Source organism: Anopheles coustani, chromosome 3, assembly GCF_943734705.1.
Source record: "Anopheles coustani chromosome 3, idAnoCousDA_361_x.2, whole genome shotgun sequence".
Classification (NCBI taxonomy): domain Eukaryota; kingdom Metazoa; phylum Arthropoda; class Insecta; order Diptera; family Culicidae; genus Anopheles; species Anopheles coustani.
In genome coordinates, this window is record NC_071288.1 from 30,700,596 (window position 1) to 30,721,067 (window position 20,472).

Genomic DNA, 20,472 nt, shown 5'->3' on the forward strand with positions numbered 1-20,472 from the left:
AAGTTGTTAAAAAAATAAAACAGAAAAAACTAGTGGCTTCAGAGGATTTAAATCAGAGCCACAAAATGGTGATTAAGTGGTTGGGCGTTTTACAAATAACAAATATCTCTATATTGAAACACGAAGACCATCCCTATCTCGTAAATGTGCCGAAATTCTTGCTATCAGTGAAATATAAAAGCAGGATGTAGAAATAAACTATCGTGCAAGCCAATAAAGAACAAAGAACAGCAGAAAATCCACGGACAACCAATTTATTGGTGTAACACTGTGGTTACGGTATTTTGTGCTTATTTTAGTAGAAATGTAGATTTTAGGCTACCGCGACTCCGTCAGACGTGGTGGTAAAACATTTCTTTTCTACCTACTAACATCATTATCTTTTTCGTATCTTTTCATTTCCATCCCACCGGCGTTGGTTGCTGCATTTGGCTCGGGTTTTTAGATATATACTACACCAAATCGTTCCGAGGCCGGCCGGCGATCGTCATCAACGGTATGAAGTACCTGCTCATGTCGGAGAATAGTAAACGGATCGTGTGGCGCTGCTCCATGATGGCCACCGAGAAGCTAAAGTGCCCGGCGCGGATACTGGAGTACAAAAACCCGACCCGGTTCGTGTGCCTCGAGGAGAAGCAGCACGTACACGCACCGTCGAAGCGAAATAAAACGAACTTAAACTATCCAGGAGGTTTTCAGGTAGTAATGTAGTTTGCAATCAGTGTGTAGTCACAAAAAGTGACTAAATGATCCGGTGGAAAACGTGTTACCACGACCAGACCACGGATGGAATCCCTCTTCAACGAAATGTTTAAGTTTCTTCATGTATGTAAAATAGTTCTATAATAATAACAGGCATGACCGATGACGGTCTGAGAAGAAAAAGTCCGCTTGATGACGTAAAATAGCACACACGTCGTGTGTGTTACTTCTGGATGTTTCCTAGTTCTCCTAGTGAGAACACATAATTTTGATCCACGTCCCCGTGTAAGCTCATGTTAATAAACGACTAAATAAATACCTGAGAAATGTGAAATGCTTGAGAAAAACTAATTTTAATCCATCCTAAGTATGGTTATTTTAGAAAAAAAAAATCGACAGTAATTCTAATCATCTAACTAACGTAGCTTTCTCTTCTTTTTCCCTCCCTTTTTGCCCCCTGTCCATTGTCCACGTCTATGCAGGCCAAACTAACCAGATCCAGTACAGGAAAAGCCAGAAAGGAAAAATGCAGCTGACATGCAACGGGTTCTACTATTGCCGGGAGAAGATCCTCCATCAGAAGCAATACTGGCGGTGCATTTACTATACCACGAAGATCAAGTGCCATGCTCGGCTCCACACGATCGGCGACCAGGTGCAGCATTACGGGGCGCACAACCACCTTGCCAAACTGTTCAAACGGGCCGATTACAAACGTCTGTCGGAGATCATGCTGCCACAGCCATTGGCCGCCGTTACGGTGACTGAATCGGTGCCAGCGGTACGGCAATCGACAGATCGGTTGAGGCCCGACGGAATACAAGTGAAATCATCGTTGTCGTTGTCGGCGGGATCGAGTTCCAAAAAGAGGGTGCAACGTTTGCTTACGGATGACTCGAAGAAGAAATGCTTGAAACGAGAATAAATATGTGCCCTTAACTAATAATAATAGAGCGTACAACTTGAGATGGATCCCATGTAGAAACGTTGTGTACCCGCTTACGCACGGACGCTCCGGATATGTGGAATGAATGAAAGTTATAACCCAAAGTAATGTTATATGCATCTGTTTTCTTATCTCTCCCATACAGGCCCAAGTGTGATGGCAGTGGACGTGTGGTACGAGGTAAAAAAATCAGCCATTAAGTTCACCCAAACGCAGCGTAACCGGACGATGTTGAACTTCTCCGGTTACAAGTTTGTGCAGAATCGTGAAAGCATGAAGAACATCTTCTGGCGATGCGCACGGTACGTGAAATATGGCTGCCGTGCGAGCTGCGTCACCGCTAAAAGTGCCGCCGGCGACTACATGATACGCCTGTCCGGTGCCCCACATTCGCACGGTCCCGAAGGTGGCACTCCGCAGTGTGCTGTTCCAGTTCGTTTGAACTTTGCAACAAAAAGGAAAAGCGCCGTAGTACAGGGAGTTACGGCAAGCAAACGGTCGAGTCGATGATCAGGATCGGGAATGGTGCTGGGGATGGGTGGTCACTTGATTTTTGGCTCCAGCATATTCAATAAAGCGTAGTTAATACAAATGCCCCACGAAAGCAGTTAGTGGAATTGGTTTTATTTTGTACGCTTCTGCAAACGGTCTGGTGCTAAATAATGTTAGAAAAATCTTATCACACACTGACCGCCCTGTTATTTTACTGCCATCATTACTGATACTGTTTTGTTCCTTTTGCAGTGACCGTCAACGAGAGAAGAGGCGTGCAACGGCAACCGCAGCAACTCGTCGACCTTCACGGGTTTGAGTGTGCAGAAGAGGCCCAGTTTGGTGTATCGCAGCGGGGTGCACTGAAGCTTATCTATCACAACTTTGAGTACATCAAGGATCGCGACTTTCCCGAGTCCACCAACTGGCGGTGCGCCCTGTTTAAGCGATATCACTGCCGAGCGCGTGCCATCACGCGTGTGATTAACGACAAAACGTTCGTCCGACCAACGAATCACGTGCATTGTCATAGCAGCAAAGACTATCGCAAAGCGCGCAAAGCGCAGAAGAAACCAAATTTGTTTGAGCGACTCGGGCTGCACCAGTAGACATGGCCAGGTAGAGGATGAGACACCAGAGAAAAAATAAACATTAGTAGAACCGTGCGTCTTTGGACATTTTAATAAAAAAATGGTTTTGTTTAGTTTCAACGGTACTCTTTTAGGGTAGGATTCAAGAAACATCGCACTTTTTTTTCGAAACCATTCTAACATTCGCCACTATTTAACCATTTTTTTCTGCTCTTCAATACCTTCGTAGATTTCTCCAGACTATCGCAGGCCATATTCGGCAAAACCAGAAGAGGCCATCAGATGCTGCTGTACGCTGGCTATGGCTATGTGCGTGAAAAACGAAATGGGCCGATCTCCAACTGGAAGTGCTCGATGCACGCCCGCTTCCGGTGCAAAGCGCGTGCCGTCACCCGAGACTACGCTGGGCTTGAAATGATGCGCCTTACCTGCGACTCCCACACGCATCCACCCTCCGAAGAGTTCGCTAAGAAAGGTCAAATTTGTAACAGAGCCGCTAAGAAAGCCACCAGATAAAAATAAAAACCTCCGGAGGAGTTATGTGCTCATGTGGGTTCCTTATTTCATTTTATTCGAACCCTTCCCACGTTGCATTTATTTTCAGATACAAAAATATCCACATCGTACCCCCCAAAAACCACACATGATGTAAAGAAGCATCCCAGCGCATCTTCAAGTGCCACTACTTATGAGCCGTGTGATACATCACGTACAATGCACTAACACACATTCTCAATTCACTTTTCTTTTAGGGAACTTCGTGCCAGCACTGCTCGGAAAGACGCGCCGGGGTCAGCTGAAACTTTTCTACGGCGGGAACGCTTTTACCCGGGACCGAAAGTCGATGAAAACGAGCAACTGGAAGTGCTCACTCTTCACCAAGTACCGATGCCGAGCGAGGGCGGTCACGAAGGAGATCAACGGTGTCACGCACGTGAAGGTGACCAACGACGTCCACTACCATCCGAACGAGCAGTATATGACGTCCATCAAACGGTATGGCTCTATGATACGGTGATAAACGAAGCCAATCCTGCCCCGTAGATGATTTTCGTCGCAAGATAAACTATGCGTCATCTTGGCTTAAATCGCATCAAGCAATCAGATTGAACTTATGGCGCTCATCCGGCAGATAGGGTTCATCGATCCAAAAGTATTCAATATATATATATATAAAGAAATGTTTATATGCACATGTGAGATAATTGAACTGTACGACACGTGCGCCTCGTAGTTAGTGTTTTTCTGGGGATGGTTTTCGGGAGCGTTAGTAATATGTATTTATTTAAAACGATTCTTTTTCTAGTCTAGTACATGTACTTTTTGTATTAACGCGAGTTTACTGACATTTTTATCGATGCTTACATGCGCTTACGCTTTTATTGCAGATGCAAAGAAGAGCTACACCGAACGGGCCTTGTTCGAGTTCACAGCGCGCGGGACGCAGTGTCTGGTGCACAACGGTTACCACTATAGCCGAAATAAAACCTACGAGAATGGAACGCGCGTCAACTGGAAGTGTCGGTTCTACCACCGGCTACAGTGTAAGGCGCGGGCCATGACAAGAAAAATCAATGGCTGCGAGTACGTAAAGGTGACCAAAGCGGTACACTCTCACGCGCAGGAAGTGTGTGGCCGGCGGAAGCGAACAATTAAACAGGAGCCACCAAGTAGTGTATAGGAAGACGATGGGTGTGGTGTATATTCAAAGTTACAGGGGATCATGGAACAGGCGTGAGAAAGGGGATCGTAAGTGGCAGCGGATTTGTGCCATCTGTGTAATATTAGAGTTGTTTTATTACTATAAGTATATTTTGCGTATAGTCAACCGAAGCGAATTCTCACATCGTCGCAATATGCTCGCACACAGCACAGCGTCCATCTCACGTAATGTTTTTTTCTTTGCTTCATTAATACCTTAATGTGTAAGGTTGAGCATTTAACAAGCAAACAGTTAAGGTGTGATAACGATAGAAGTGAGATGCATTAATAAAGCTCAAACATTGAAATTTTACGAAATTTATAACAGCTCCGTTCGATGACTCGAAAAACAAACTTCAGGCTATTCACTCAACCATTAACGCTCTCTAACAACTTCCCAAACCCATCGTTGGTGTTCTTGTTATATTTTGCAGAAATAACCGTGGGGGCCAGTGTGGCGAGCTTTAGCGTGACGCAGCGTGGTCGACCGTTGCTCGTGCACGACGGCTACACCTTCATACGCAACGGAGAGTTCATGGATACCATCAACTGGCGCTGCTCGTCGCACCGTCGGCTCCAGTGCAAGGCCAAGGCAATCACGATCAAGAGCAACGGGGTCGAATATGTGCGGCTATCGGAACCGCACCACAGCCATCCGCGCGAAACAGAGCAGCGGAACAAGAAGCGCCAGTACCAAAAACGGTGGTGTGTTAACACCTTGTTGACAGCAGACGGGCAGCAGCATCATTGTTAACAGAAGAACAGACCTGACGGGCAGCGCAAATGGGCGAGTTTTTGGAACCAAGTGCCCCCATCAACTAAGGAACAGAACTTTCAAATATCCTCCAAAAAGATCCACAGCTGAGAATGCCGCATTGTGGTTTCTTTTTTTTTTTTGAACTAAAGAAGTATCCAAAGGGGAGATGAATTTCGTTTGATGAGAGAAAAGTGTAAGCCAATGTTTTTATAAAAATGTATTAAATGTGGTCTCGAATAAGCCGACACAATAGAAAGAAAAATGAAAACTGACAGTACACTGAACATATAGGAATTAAACTGGATTGTTCATGAGAGCACTCTCAATTAAGAATTTACAATTCCTAACATTATAGCTAACAAGTTTTTCTTTTGTAAAATTTTCAGACGATCACGACAGCGGCCCGGTCGACGCATTGATGTTTGTGAGCTTCCCGCTGAAGAACAAAGTGATAAGTAAAATTTTCCACAGCGGCTTCTATTACTGTCGCAGCAAGAGCCGGAGTACCTCGACTTACTGGGTGTGCGACCGATCGAAGCAGGACAACTGTCGCAGTCGAATCACGATATTCGACGGAAGGCGTACTTATCGGGTAACGAATCCGGTTCACAACCATCCTCCGGCTATTGTACGTTCAACGACCAGCTAAGTATCAGCTAGGTACAAAGGCATCTTCTAATTATCTAACTCAGTTGTGATATTTTAAATAACTGTGCTTTGTATTTTACGTGTCTTTTAGGTATGTTGCTGGTTGACGATAAAAAGGATATATGAAGCAACAATGATGAACAGTGTGGAGAAGTAGCTTCTGATAGAAATTTTCACATGTTACTTGATGCGCTCGGTTTTAAGCATGCAATTTGAGTGTTTATCGTGGTACTCTTTCTGTTCCGTCAGCAATCTGAGTCTGCGTACAGAAGAAATAAAAAGTTTATTTAGCAAAAACCTGCCCACAATTTCCTTGCAGCGTGAAAACAAAGTGTATACTAAGGCAGTATGGAACATTTATTTGTATGAACAAAATTTGTAATATTTTTTATTGTTTTTTTTTCACCCACACATCTGGCTTGTCGCTTCGACATCCACCCCCGTCCATCCTACCTTTCTTTACCTCACAGGGAAGCAGCGACAGCGCTTAGGGAGCGTTGTAAACACAAACGAATGGGTGTTCACGGCTGGGCAACGCGGTAAACCGAAGCTGGTAATCGGAAACAACTCCTTCTTCCGCACCAAGGGAGACTGCTCCCGGGCGTACTGGTCGTGTTCGGCGTACAAATCGAAAAAGTGTCGCTCCAAGCTAGTCACGCATCGGAACAGCAACCTGGTCAAGTTCACGCACCGGTACCACACGCACGCGGACGAGTACTCTGACATAACGCGGATCGTGCGGCTCGAGGCGGATATGGACGATTTCTACGTTCCCCGGGACCCGATCGCAATCGATGACGATTCGAAGATGCAGTTGGGCATAAACTGATTTGAACAGTGTGATCTACAGTGTGTACACCATCGGTGTGAGTTCGAACACTAGCATCCAATAGTAGTAAATTTTCCCATTCTTCGGTTTTCATTTTTGAACATTTCAAAAACGGTTCAATGTTTTTTCAAACATTGTTGGTATCCAAATTGTTTTCCTTTTATGCTCTACAATTCCAAGAATCAACGAGACTATGCCAGAATGCTTTTGAGTGGTCAATGTGTTTATATTTTTTTTTGCAGAAAAGATTTTTTTTCAATCAATAACTAATCGATCAATTACGCTACCAAGAGCCTTTTCTGATATCTCACTGCGATGCTAACAGGACCTCTCTGTTTCTATCGCTAGCAGCGTTATCAGTCATCTTTTTTGAAATAAAAAAAAAATCGCAGTCAAATCACTCCAAAGCATTCGAACATGGTCCCAAAGCAATGTGTACTAGTGCTATTCCTTGGATGTTTTGTCAGCCTATCTTCATACACCTTCGAAACTGGATTGTATTGTACAGACTGTGGTTGTTAGTAAATAAATAAGTTCCCTCTTCTAGCCCATTTTTTTGCAAATAAAGAGGATAGATCATATGAAGTCTTTCTTGATTGTCTAGCCAAATAATTCATAAAAATCAAAGATTGCAAAAACAACAAAAACATTATTAAATTCCCAAACTAATCCATTTCTATTTTTAGGTTTCAAGCACTCTCGGAGCATCATCGTTCACCATGTCAAGAATTGCGGCCAAAACACAGCAGTTATTACGGAAGGCTGTCCCCAAATTGTCTAAACGAACATTATGCCACTGTCCGAAACTTGTATCAAAGACGAATAAAGCGTTGTTTAAACAAAATTTTAAAAATCATCCCAATCGATTATAGCTTAAGCTACAACAAAGTCGTGGCGAAGGTTTCTCATAAAACTACAGCCTTACTTACACATCAACCACTTGTTTTCTTGTAGGGAGGACATCACAGGGCGTTAAAAAGATGGCCAGGGCAGTGCGGAAATTAGAGTGCCGCACAGAAGACTCAGACTACCAGGAAGACGATGATTCGAACGACATGAAGCTGGGACTCGATCTGCGCGTGGAGACTGGAAGCAAGGGTCGCCCGAAGCTTATCTTGGGCGGGTACTCTTTCTTCCGTAATAACAGCAACCAAAATAAAACATACTGGCTATGCTCAAGGAACCGCACCATCAAGTGCAAAGCGCGCATCATCACCGTTGACGGCTGCTCGGGCATGATACTGAAGAATCAACATCACAACCACCCGCCGACCGACTCTTAGTTACACAAACGGAACCGAGACAAAACCGTTAGCCACGGTTTGTCTAATCCAAGTTAAATTAAGATAGAGAATAATTTCGATACCGGCTTCGTATACGCGCCAGGTGGATATGAAATGTAAATTAATTAATCGACTCAAGGCAATGGGAATAGGCGCGATGATATTTGCAATGCTATACACCGAGATGAGTGTGGAGCAAGGTTAATCACATCGAGCAGATTAATGGAATATTCAAATCTTCGTTTTTTTCTTTTGTATCAAATAAAAGTAAGCATTTTAAGGTCATCGCCACCGACCTTTTTAATTGCAATAAGAACAATGGATTAAGCTAACTTAACAAGTCTTGGGGATAAATTATCCTGAAGCCATTGCTTATTACTTTTATGTAGGTTAATTGAAAGACGGCTAAAGCAAGTTACTCAGAAATATTCTTATGGTTGAAGCAACAATAGAGCAACCTTCTCTATGTACATATAAAACAATTTTTCATTTAACGCCAACACAAAAACTAGTAATGTTGGTCTCGAACACATTGGCAAATCAATAAATCATTTTCTTAACAGACTCTTCATTCCCCTACTACAGTACGTGTTCTCTAGGTGTAGACTTAACAATTAAGACATTAGCCAAAAGTTTAGCCTATAGTATGTATTAGTATTCCCTATTAATATTACTTTTTCTATTGCACTTATAGCGCTGTGTTCGGATCGGGGAATCATTCGAAACTTCTCCTTCGTCGTTGGGCAGCGGGGCTCGTTGAAGATTGTGCACAACGATTTCACCTATATCTGTGTGAAGCAGCTGAAGAATCGCAAGTACTGGACCTGCTCCAAGCAACGCAGCCGCAAGTGTAATGCCCGCCTGATAACGGACGTTTCGGTGACGATGATCATCGCCCGTAACACGAATCATACGCATCCGACAGAGGCTTTGGCCCAAAGTGGGCACATACTATACGCTCCCAGTGTGGATGTAGATGGCAATTATACGATAAGTTACGATAAGAATGAAAGTGACACGGATAATTGAGTTGGCTGGCAATGCATCTATTTGCCGATCGGCTATTTGGCAACGGAAGACCACGAGTATTTCCAATAAAGTCATGCTTTCAATATTCAAGAATATGAATTTCTCTCCAGATAATTAACTGAGTAATAAACAGATGTCGCGGCTTAATGTTGGTTTTACTTTCGTATGCTTTGCAGCGGTGAGGAACAATGTTCGTTCAAAAAGAAGATGAAATGTAGGCAAGCTCAAATTTTAATTTTCACTAACAGTTCCAATTATCTTTTCTTCCCCACAGGTATCGTGACGTCCCCGAACGGTATCATAACAATCTACCGAAAGCGTCTTACTTTCATACAAGGGCAGCGCGGCAACAAACTGTTGGTGGTGGGTGGGTACACCTACGCCCGAAACAACCATCTAAAGTCGCACACCATCTACTGGGCATGCCGCACAAGTTATGACCATCAACGTTGTAATTCCCGTGTCGTTACTACACTGCTGGAAAATGGCCTCTACCGTATATTGATCACAAATCCCAAACACACGCACCCGAGGCGGGTTGCGCTGTCGAAGGAGTTTATGCTCGGAACGTTAAGGGAACAAGACCATTCTGCAAGGCCTATTTCAAAATATGTCAAGACTTCACCAGCCACATGTCAGGACTTCATTGCACCAAGAGCAACGAAATTGGGCTCAAAATATCAACCACACGCGCAGTCCAACGAACCGCAGCCGTCAACATCGAAATACAATACGGAATGGATTCCAATGAAGCAAGAAAAGGATTGGTAAATTATGGCCCCAGGCGTTGATCCTAGACAGTCGCCGAAAGAGGGACAACCTTGGCCTCTGAGGCTTCTGGTTCTCGGAGGGCGATGCTCAATTCCTCTTGATACTTGTTGCATACATTTAACGTGCTTGAATCAATCAGATGCTGTAATCAAAGTATTTGACCAGCATAAATTTCCGTGTACACAAAGAAAAAACAAATCCATCTCATAATCCTTGGTATAGGTTTAACCGAAGACGGTCACTAAAATGGAAGCAGAAAAGGATAATTGAAAAATAAATAAATCGATTTTCAACCTATAACCTCAAACATACACGATTCGTTAGATACTTCTAGGCCATAACTACTTAATAATTTAGTAGTTATTCACAACAAATTGTCAGCTAGGAAACATAATTTTACAATTCAACATAAATTGTGTTTCGACTCCAGTTTCAGTGTAAGAAATATTTTACCGATCATCGATTTCAACTACGCTCAACTTACATTTTTTTTTGCCGACATTGCCGACAGTGTAAACCGGTTGATGAACAATTCTGCGTGCGGATGAAATGATGTACAGCTTTGATCAAATAAGTATCAATATGAAATATTTAAATGGATTTTCTATCATAGATGGTGGTGAAGAGAAGATTAAGTTAAGTATGTTATAGCAAGGGCATGATTTATCTAATAAATGGTTGGGTAAATAATCGCAAACTATTGGTTAAAGAGCATCCACTTGCGTTACCCAAATTATGTGTTTGTGTTGTTAAAAATCACTTTAGGTACTTGAATCGAATATAAGTAAGGCTAATATCAATAGATATATTGTTTAATTTTTTTCTAACTAGTTCTCTTTTTCTTTCCTCCTTTCACAGCGCGTCGAATATTGAAATCCAGCAAAAAGAGTAAAACACCGAAATGGTCCAAAATGGATGTTTCCCCATTCCTGGAAAAACCATCAGTGCCGGTCGTGTTGGTACCTTGCCGTCTCGGTGGTATGAAGGTGCTACATCGTGATTACTACTTCGACCACCACATAGCGAGGGGCCCCATCAAACACTATCGCTGTGTCGAGCATGCCAGACTGGAGTGCCCGGCTCGAATTATCGTAAAGGACTCTAGAGTCTACGACGTCGAGCCTCACCACAACCACAAGCATGGTTCGTAGATGGTGTGGTACCTGTTGGTGGGACAAATAACTTGTTCACTCTACTTTCAGGAACTCTTTATCATCGTTTTACAATACATTATTTTACTTAGGATGTTTGATCTATTTGAACGGTCCATTCGAAATGATACGGTTTTTCACCGGATTTTGAAATGTGAACTATAGATTAGTGTTTGGTAAAAGGGGATACTTTATGCAGAAAATAAGTTTCTGCAATAAGTACGTATGAAGGAACTAATGGAAAAAACAAAAAAAACAAAATTTATAACTTCTTCCTAGCCGAAAGTGCCTTTGGAACGCGAACAAACTGATCAAAATATGGTTATACATTTTAAGGTTTTATTAATTATTTCCACAATGGAACTTCTTTTCCGAAAGTATATTGTCTGTCTCAATAAATTGTCCAATTGACTACAAAGTTAGTATGTTTTAAATGTGCTTTTCACTAATCAAAAGAATTTGCTTTTTCAGGAATATTCATTAAGTAATCCCACACTAATCATTGACTTGTTTTTTCTCACTGCAGACAAAAGCGATCCACCTAAAAAGGCCGACAACAAGCAGATTGAATCGAAGCTTCCCAAAACACTGCAACCGGACGCATCAGCAAATCGCCTCCACCGGCCAGTCAAGCCGGCAGCCGACAATCCAGATGGTAAGCAACGTGGCAAAGGAGGCACATCGAAGGCGGCCCCAAAACGTCCTACGCTTTCGGCGGCTGAGATTCAGGCCACCATCCCGGGGACGCCGGTTGTTTACCTGGCGTCACGGTTCGGTTCGGCCAAAGTGGAACTGAACGAGCACCACTACGTGTTCCACTATACGTCTGGCGGAGTGGCCTACTATCGGTGCGAGCAGTTCAAGCAGCTACAGTGTCCCGCTCAGGTGCTGGTAGTTGCCGGCAAGGTTCACCCTCTGAGCATCGACCATACGCACGCTGTTGATACGAAGCGCCAGGAGCAAGTTTGTTCGCGCTATACAAGTGCATGACGAGTTGTCTTTAGAATTTCTAAAATTTACTTTGTAACATATCATACAAGAAAAGCCCTCTAAATGGGCAATCAAAATCTCAGTTTCGAGTGAAACTGAATTGATCCAGTAATATTTGACGGGTTATGAATTTTTTTTCTACACCAGATTTAAAGCTTGGTAGAATATCAAATTAACTTCCACTAGAAATTAAAAAAAAGTTGATTAATTTTCCCGTTTATTCTTTTGTATTCGATATTACAATACACATTTTTCAAAGCCATGAGTTCATCGGGAAGCAATATATGTTATCTTTTAATATCATACCACCATTTTAGCAGGTGAAAGAAAATTATCTCTGATACCGAGAGGCATCTGGCGCAACACCAAACAGCATTGGGTTGTGTTGGAATTATTCCACGGTATATTAATACTACTAGCTTCATCTGACTTTCTGTTGTTCTTTTGTGTCTGTTTTTCTTCCAGGACACCATCGATTCCAGGCCAAAATTGTACCGTTGTCAAAGGAAAAGCTCATGCCCATAATTGCTGTACGGAGTAGTGGTCCAGCAAATGTCGACTCAGCGACGTCAGCGTTCCAACGAACGCGAAAGAACTGCGCCAAATCAAGGCAAGCGCTCGACTTCGATGAAATTACCAAACGGCCTCCGACGGTGATGACGCTTGTACCGACGCTGAAAGGAAGTGCCGGCGTAGAGTACCGGGGACACCATTTCGAGTTTCACTACACCCGCAAACACCATAAGGTGTATCGATGTGCCTGGCATATCTCGCAAAACTGCACAGCCCAGGTCGTGTTACACAACAAGTTGTTTTATGTTGTTCGGGACGAGCATACGCATGGCACGCCGGCAAAGCTGCATCCAGATATTTTGGGCAAAAACACGCTTAAGATAAATTTGTAGGACTAGCTGGTTGGAAAAAAATTGGACAGAGAATTTAGTTTTTTTTTAGAAGTTAAGGATTCATACGGAGAATTTGAATTTGATAAACTTGAGGCCTTTTATTAATACAACAACAAAATAATAAACTCATTCTTTACCGTCAATTGAATATCGCTTGTAACCGGTTTTCTTCTAATATGGTTTTATAAAATGATCCTGTTTAAGACTGTCGTTAGCAAAATTAACTAATATTCTATTTCTCCCATGAACAAAGGCCCGACGGAACTGATGTACATCACGCACAGGCAAGGACGCAAACAACTTTGGATATCTGGGTATCCTTTTACAAAACATATGGTTACGAACGGTACCGTCTACTGGCGCTGCGCCCAATTTAATGCTCTGCGGTATGTTTATCTGACCCCTACTTTCTTGTGAAAACCGTATGCTTATTTAAGTTTTTTTTTTCTTTTCAGATGCAATGCCAGATATAGGCAACGGCAGGCGACGGGGGTTCTAGAAATTGTACACTCCGAGCACACTCACGAGGTCATCTATGAAAGACGCAAGCGAGGTTTGCTGAAAAAACTTATCGACCAACGGTTGGTGCAGCAGGCAGCTGGTGAATCCAAACAAATGAAAGCAAGAACAGAATCGAAATACCGCTAGAAAAGGTAACGTACAACGCCTTGTTTTAATTCATTCATTGGATCTCTTTTCTCCATGAAGATCCTCATCGTTCCATTCTATAAACGACAAATATATGAAACATCGTAGCGGATAGTTTGAATTAATAAAAGTCATGTCCATACAGAAAGTTTTGTATTACTTTCATGGTGTATAGATAAACTGCTTATTATTTTATACCTATATTTATTCCTTATTTTTATTTTCTTTACAAGTATTTTATGTTAGCAGTAAATCTATTATTTTTGTTGTGGTTTCCTTTTGCAGATCTTAATTCATTAGATATCCAGTACGTAAAGAGTAAACGTGGAGCGCCACAGCTTAAGATCGACGGTCAAACGTATACCAGGCAACGTGTCCGCAATCGCTCCATCCGCTGGCGCTGTGTGCAATTCAAAGCATTGGGGTAAGTCTTAACTTATATATGTCTATATATAAGCAAACAATGTAACGTCATCAGTTTCTATTTCCATTCCAGCTGCATGGCCAGAGCTACAACGAACCGTTTAAATGGCGATGGTATAGTTTCTCTTATGAGCATCCACAACCATCCAGTAATTAGCGAGCGACGTAAGCACGGTGAACTGAAAAAGTTGCTCGAACAACGCCATTTACAGCAACTAGAGCACATGGCCAACATATCGCCCGACCAGCTGGAATCGTGAATGGTGTGAATCAAGTTTATCATCAAATTATCAAGTGATCAAGAAGATCAGTTTTATAGATATACAAAAGAAGGTCAGGAACTATTATTAAAAAAAAAAGAAAGTTAATCACGACTACAAACTCTGCTTACAGCTACTGTTAGAGATAACTAGACAAGATTGAGTGCGAATCCGAAATTGTACCCATAACATGTCGAAAGTATACATTAACTGTAATAAATCAATTCTTTCCATTTGTAACTTTCAGACAGTGGATCAAAGGACATCACTTATGTACAGACGAAGCGGGGAGCTGTCCAGCTATGTGTGGATGGGTTTCTGTTCACGAAGGACAAATCACGGAAGCGAAGCTCGTTTTGGTCATGCACGCAAGCGAAGGTGTTCAGGTGAGAGCAATCTGGTAAGCGGTTAAGAGATCATGTTAACTAACATCGTTCAATTTGCGTAAAGGTGTACCGCAAGAGCCTCAACGTTTCGCATGCCGCCAACTTATGATACAGCGCGAGAGAGGGTGGTGGTCAGGGGGTTCCACAATCATCCCATTGTGACCGCACGACGGAAACCGGGCGTCCGAGCAAAATTAATAGAGGATATGAAACGGCAGAATGAGCATATAATTAAACAGGAAAATTTAGAGTAGAGGTGACCGTTTAGGACAGACTGAATGGCCAATAAAAATGAAAACGTAATTCATCACCCAAGGACTCGTTAAACGCTGATTTTCTAGACAGCATCCCAAATTCAAAACAAATTTTAATGTTCCCGGTAGCGGAAGTGCATTTAATTACATTATTTTCTTATTTTAGGAAATCGACCTGTTTTAACTTATAAGAATAGATTGATATACAAAGCGTCTAGCCGTGGTGTGCAGTTGCTGATAAATGATTTTCCGTACACCAAACAGACTGAACGTGAAAATGTGACCTTTTGGAAGCGCTGTCAGGCGAAGCCTTTAGGGTAGGTCGGTAGCATATATAACAGTTGAATGTTTTTCTAACACTTACATCATCTGGTAAATCTTCTTACAGATGTAAGGCGGCCGTTACTTGTTATCAAAATGCTAAGTCCTACGTCTTACGCGGTACTCACAACCACGGACGGATTACGGAACGGCGGAAACGTGGTGCTCAACGAAAGCTCCTGGAAGAACGGAATCAAGAAAAACAGTTGCGAAGATTGATAAAAAATAATATTTAAAAAATGCGATGTACGAAAAAGGTTACTCATTAACCTTATTTCATTGATCTCGTTTTGATTAACGACGACCTAAGCCTTGATGGCCATTTCCCGCACGTCGATGTGAGATAGGATTAAAATAAAGATATGCTCACAACATCGCAACACCATACCCTTTCCTTTATAGTAATATTCGTTTTTGCATCGACCCACAGTTTAGTGGATGAAATAATTATTATTAAAAAAATTCAATTACATATTATTAACCGGTGAATTGACGATTTTGTTTTAGCTAACGAAAAACGAGCCATTTTCATTTTGAACAAAAATGCGCAGCTCCAACTTATGGTGAACGGTCAGCTGTTTAACAAGGGAAAGCAGGTGGCTGGTATGGATGTCTGGAACTGCACGATGGAAAAACAATTTGGGTGAGTATAGCTCTCCTCCGCACATTATCCAATACGAAAACCCGATACAAACATAAACATTTCGATTTTTTAGATGCCAGGCATTTGTGAAAACTTCTCTTAGTCATCGTGAACGTGTTGTTATGATCAGCAACAAGCTGCACAATCATGTAATGAACATTCGACAGTTGGTTTCTGACGGATTCACACGTGTTTTTTGATTTGTCAGTTGGTGACTTTTTGCCTGGACGTTGAAAAGAGTGATAAGTTTTATAGTTCAGTGACTTTCTCAATCCCTTTTACCTTTTTTGAAGCAAGAAGGAAAAAAAAGGAAGTTTTAAAGTAGTGCAAGCTAGCGAGGATGGGGGTCAATGACCCTGGAGGGGGGATACCCCTCAGCAATTATTTTGGAGCATTGAGCGACACGATTGAACCGAAACGAAAAAAAAAACAGAAATGCAGCGCCAAAAGTAGCAACCAGCATCACGGCTGAAGAAAAATTTTTGGTCATGGAATCGATTACCGACGGACGTGATTTAAGCCGGGTAAATCCCTTTCTACTGAACAAGGTCCTCGAGAATGCAATGGGAGGCAAACCGGAGCATGTCACTAGGCTCAGGGATGGCAAGCTTTTAATAAGAACAAAAAACGAGAAGCTAGCACAGAAAGCTAAGACAATCAAGAAGATCCCCGAGCCATGTGGCATAGCCGTAAAGGTGATTGACCACCCCACTTTGAACACGTGCAAGGGAGTTATACGATGCCCGGACATAGAATTCATGTCGGAGGGAGAAATCCTCGCCGGCTTGAAGGAACAAAAAGTGTCCGAGGTTGTCATTATGAAAAGAAAAGCAGGTGATGAGATCGTTAACACTAGAACGGCGATTATTACCTTCCAGACAACGGTAATCCCCCGGTCCGTCGATTTCGGCTTGTACCCCGTCCTCGTGGACGTCTATATCCCCAAACCCATGCGGTGCTCCACTTGTTTAAAAATTGGGCACACCAAGAAATGGTGTAGAGGCGACCGCGTGTGCGCAAACTGTAGTATGCCGGAACACGAAGGTGAGTGTCCCTTTATTAAATGCGTGTCATGCTCAGGCAACCACCACACTCTCAACAAAGAGTGTCCAACATACCTCGACGAGGTAGAGATACAAAAGATTAAAACCTTGGACCGCGTTACTTACGCTGAAGCAAGAAAAATTCGCAGGATGCAGTGCCCCACTGTCCCAAGGATTTTCACTACTACAGACCAAAGCTTCGCCCAAGCGACAAAGGGCACAACACGAAACGAAACAAACACGAAAAGGATTACTAAAAACTATAAAGAAGAAATGGTCAGCCTGCCTGAGCAGGTGACCCAACCAAAAAAAATCGACATTCAGACAGACAAAATTCAAATAAACACCGATACTACCGAACGCTGCGATGAGGGGGAATCCTCATCAACTAACGAAAAGACAAACACAAAGGGCATGGACGTGTCGGAAGACACACCAACGCAAATAGAGGAACTTATCATACAAAACAAGGACGGAGTAAAAATGGCTCTGAGATCATTATCCGCTGCCGAGCGGGTAAAATTTTTCGAGTGACTATGAAATTTAAAGTATAAAAAATAATTAATTATGGAAACCAAGCTTTTCGGTTCGCTCTGCACCATTCCCATGCAAGTGATGGATGGTAAAGAGAGGAAAATAAAAATCCTACAATGTAACGTGCAGAGTCTGCGAAACAACGTAGGCGAGCTGGAAAGAATTGCAACAGACGAGAACATTGACATATTTTGCATTCAAGAAACGTGGTTAAAGAAAGACGCCAATGTTAGATTAAACTGCTTCCAATTATTTCGGGATGATAGGGAGGACGGTTACGGCGGTACTGCCATTGCGGTACACAAAAGCCTCGAGGCAAGCAGAATCACCAGCCATGCGATGTCGTGTTATGTGCAGACCACAGCCGTGTGCTTACCAAAGTTAAATCTGGTGATCTCCTCATCCTATGTCACTCCCAAAACTCCGCTAGCAGTTTTTAAAGCTGTGATGGAAGAGCTGTGCTCCAATCTGAGCCAGCACCGAAAGATCATCATTACAGGTGATTTTAACGCACATCATAGCTATTGGGGCGACCAGCCTACAGATAGTAGAGGAAGGCAACTACTCGAGTGTATGGACGAACATGACCTTGCCATAGTGACCAACAAGGAGGCCACATACATCCCTACCAACACCAGCCAACGGAATACGGCAATCGACGTGATGGCGTGTTCGTGCGACATCCTGCCCTATACCACCAGAAGGGTGGAGGATTTACACATCGGCACGAGCGATCACAGGGCAATTACGATTGAAACCCAGCTGGCTGTGCATAGGAAAAAGTGGGTCACCTATAAAAAGAGCAAAATCCTGAGCGAGGTGGGTCAACTGTCTTACAACCAGGACGCTGCCATCAGCCTTATCTGCAAGGATGTCACGGGAATAATAAAAGGAAATCGTCGTACCTCCAAGTACGTGGCCAAAGCCTGGTGGAACGATGAGACTAACCGGGCTTGGGAGGAAAAAAATGAAGCCCGACGAAAATACAACAGACATAAGACCTTGCTTAACCACATAAACCTAAAAAAACAAACTGCTAGATTTAGATTTTTGAAAAAGAAGGGCAAAGATGACAGCCTAGGGAAAGCAGTGGATGACGTCACCCCGCAAACCAAACCCCATGCCTTATGGAAAATTGTCAACAGGGTGAAGGGACGCCCCGGTCACCACCAGGAGAATCCCATAATGAGCGATGAAGCGATGGCTAAGGAATTTCTAAAAATAAACTTCCCCACCGGCAGGAAAACGTCCGATGTGAGCTTACAAGCCCATGACTCTACGGGAGCGGGAGATTTCCTGAACCTGAAGAAATGGCGCCTCATTGTCACAAAAAAAAAGAACACCGCGCCAGGCTACGATAAAATAAGCTATGAGATTCTGAGGCAATTAAACGACGACACCACCCTGATGCTCATAAAGGACCTCAACAGAATGTGGGCACAGGGCAGGATTCCAAAGGTATTGAGGACAATTAAGATCGTGGCCATCCCCAAACCTGGAAAAGACCCCAACGACGTCCGAAACCTAAGACCAATTTCGCTACTCCCCACCATAATTAAGGCGGCAAACACGGAAGTGCATAAAATCATATTGGACACAATGGAGAAATACCGTTTTTTCCCGGACACTTCCGTGGGATTCAGGAGAAACTGCGCGACTACTTTGGCCACCAACATCCTAGTGAACCAAGTTTGCTTAAATAACGCCAAAAGAAAGATCACTGGTATCATTTTTATTGACCTTAAAAATGCATACAACAGTGTCGCAATATGCAAGCTACTCCGAATCCTCCAAGCCTACTTGATCCCTCCAGAGGCAGTGCGATGGATTAGAGCCTTTCTTCAGAACCGGACAATCGAAATGTGCGTCAATGGGAAAACCCTGAGAAGAACTGTGTCCGTCGGTCTTCCACAGGGAGACATCATGTCCCCAACGCTTTTTAACATTTACACAAGCCAATGCCACTCTCCGAATGGAGAGGTAATCCAATTCGCTGACGATTTTGCCATTATCCACTCAGGCCAATCGATACAAGCGGTAACAGCGAAACTGCAGGCATCGGTCAACAGGCTCAAGGACCACCTAGACGAGCTAAACCTTGTGGTCAACATAGACAAATGCTGTGCGATGGTTTTCCCAAATTACGATCCTGGCTTGAGAATTAGAATAAACAACTCAGCGGTGCAAATTAACACCCAGCACAAGTTTCTGGGTGTGGTGTTCGACCAAAAATTAAAATTCCATGAACACATTGAAGCTCTCAAGGAAAAAGCAAGTAAGCGACTGAACATCGTTAAGTGCTTATGCAATAAAAGTCATTCGGTCCATCCGGAAAGGGCCTTGCAACTTCATAGAGCACTTATCAGAGGCACTCTAGAATATGGCATCGCCTGCACCAGTAGAGCAAACAAAAATAAAATTGCATCTGTCAACACTGTAATTAACCAATCCCTAAGAAAGGTCACTGGTTGCTCCAAAACCACACCGATCAATACTTTGATGGCAATTGCTTCCGAGATTCCTTTTGAAATTAGACGCGAGTACTTAGTAGCAAAGGAGCTCGCGAAGACCTTGGCCCATGCGAAAATAAGTAGATCAACACTCGCCAGCTTCCAAATCCTCAGTATATCCAACAAATCGTCGCCACAACACAGGGCATACGTTGATAACAATGAGAGTCTGGATATAGTAACAAAATACAGCTATAACGATGCCACGAACGGTGTTAGAAAGGAGGGAATCAGCCTATCAATCCCAGGGTTGGAGGGTAGCAAGAACAGTACGAACCCAGAAACCCTAAGACAGATATGCAGGACCATGATGCAAACGCTGGAGGATAGTCCATCAATCTTCACTGATGGAAGCATCACTGAGCATGGCTGTGGTATTGGGATTGTAATTAAGGACCGAGCGACGGGACAAGAGGAGTTCAGCTTCAAAGTGAAGAACGCTACATCGATATGCACAGTGGAACTGCTAGCCATTGACAAGGCACTACACCTCGCCAAGATGAGAAGCCTTAAGGGGCCTATCATTTATACTGATAGTATGTCTTCTTGTCATATACTCCTGAAAGCTAGTGAAGATCTCTTCATGGATGAACTCATAAGCAACATCACTCACACCTGCTTGGAATTAGACGCGAAAATTCAATGGATCCCAAGTC

General features: G+C 43.0%; 1 protein-coding gene across 15 annotated transcripts in view; it reads left to right on the forward strand.

Annotated features, from left to right (window-relative positions):
- Positions 1-20,472, forward strand: part of LOC131272578 (modifier of mdg4-like) — a 48,769-nt gene that overhangs the window by 20,063 nt on the left and 8,234 nt on the right. The window contains exons 5-6 of one of the 15 annotated variants that reach the window (XM_058274381.1): positions 15,594-15,729; positions 15,803-15,872. The exons of 6 other annotated variants lie outside the window; for them this stretch is intronic. In XM_058274381.1, coding sequence (XP_058130364.1) covers positions 15,594-15,729; positions 15,803-15,872 — 206 coding nt within the window. Of the gene's footprint in view, positions 1-445; positions 700-1,184; positions 1,652-1,793; positions 2,248-2,392; positions 2,818-6,306; positions 7,212-9,251; positions 10,463-11,425; positions 11,555-12,354; positions 12,875-15,593; positions 15,730-15,802; positions 15,873-20,472 lie in introns of those variants that run through there. 8 more of the 15 variants (XM_058274359.1, XM_058274383.1, XM_058274373.1 and 5 more) reach the window with 8 other exon arrangements.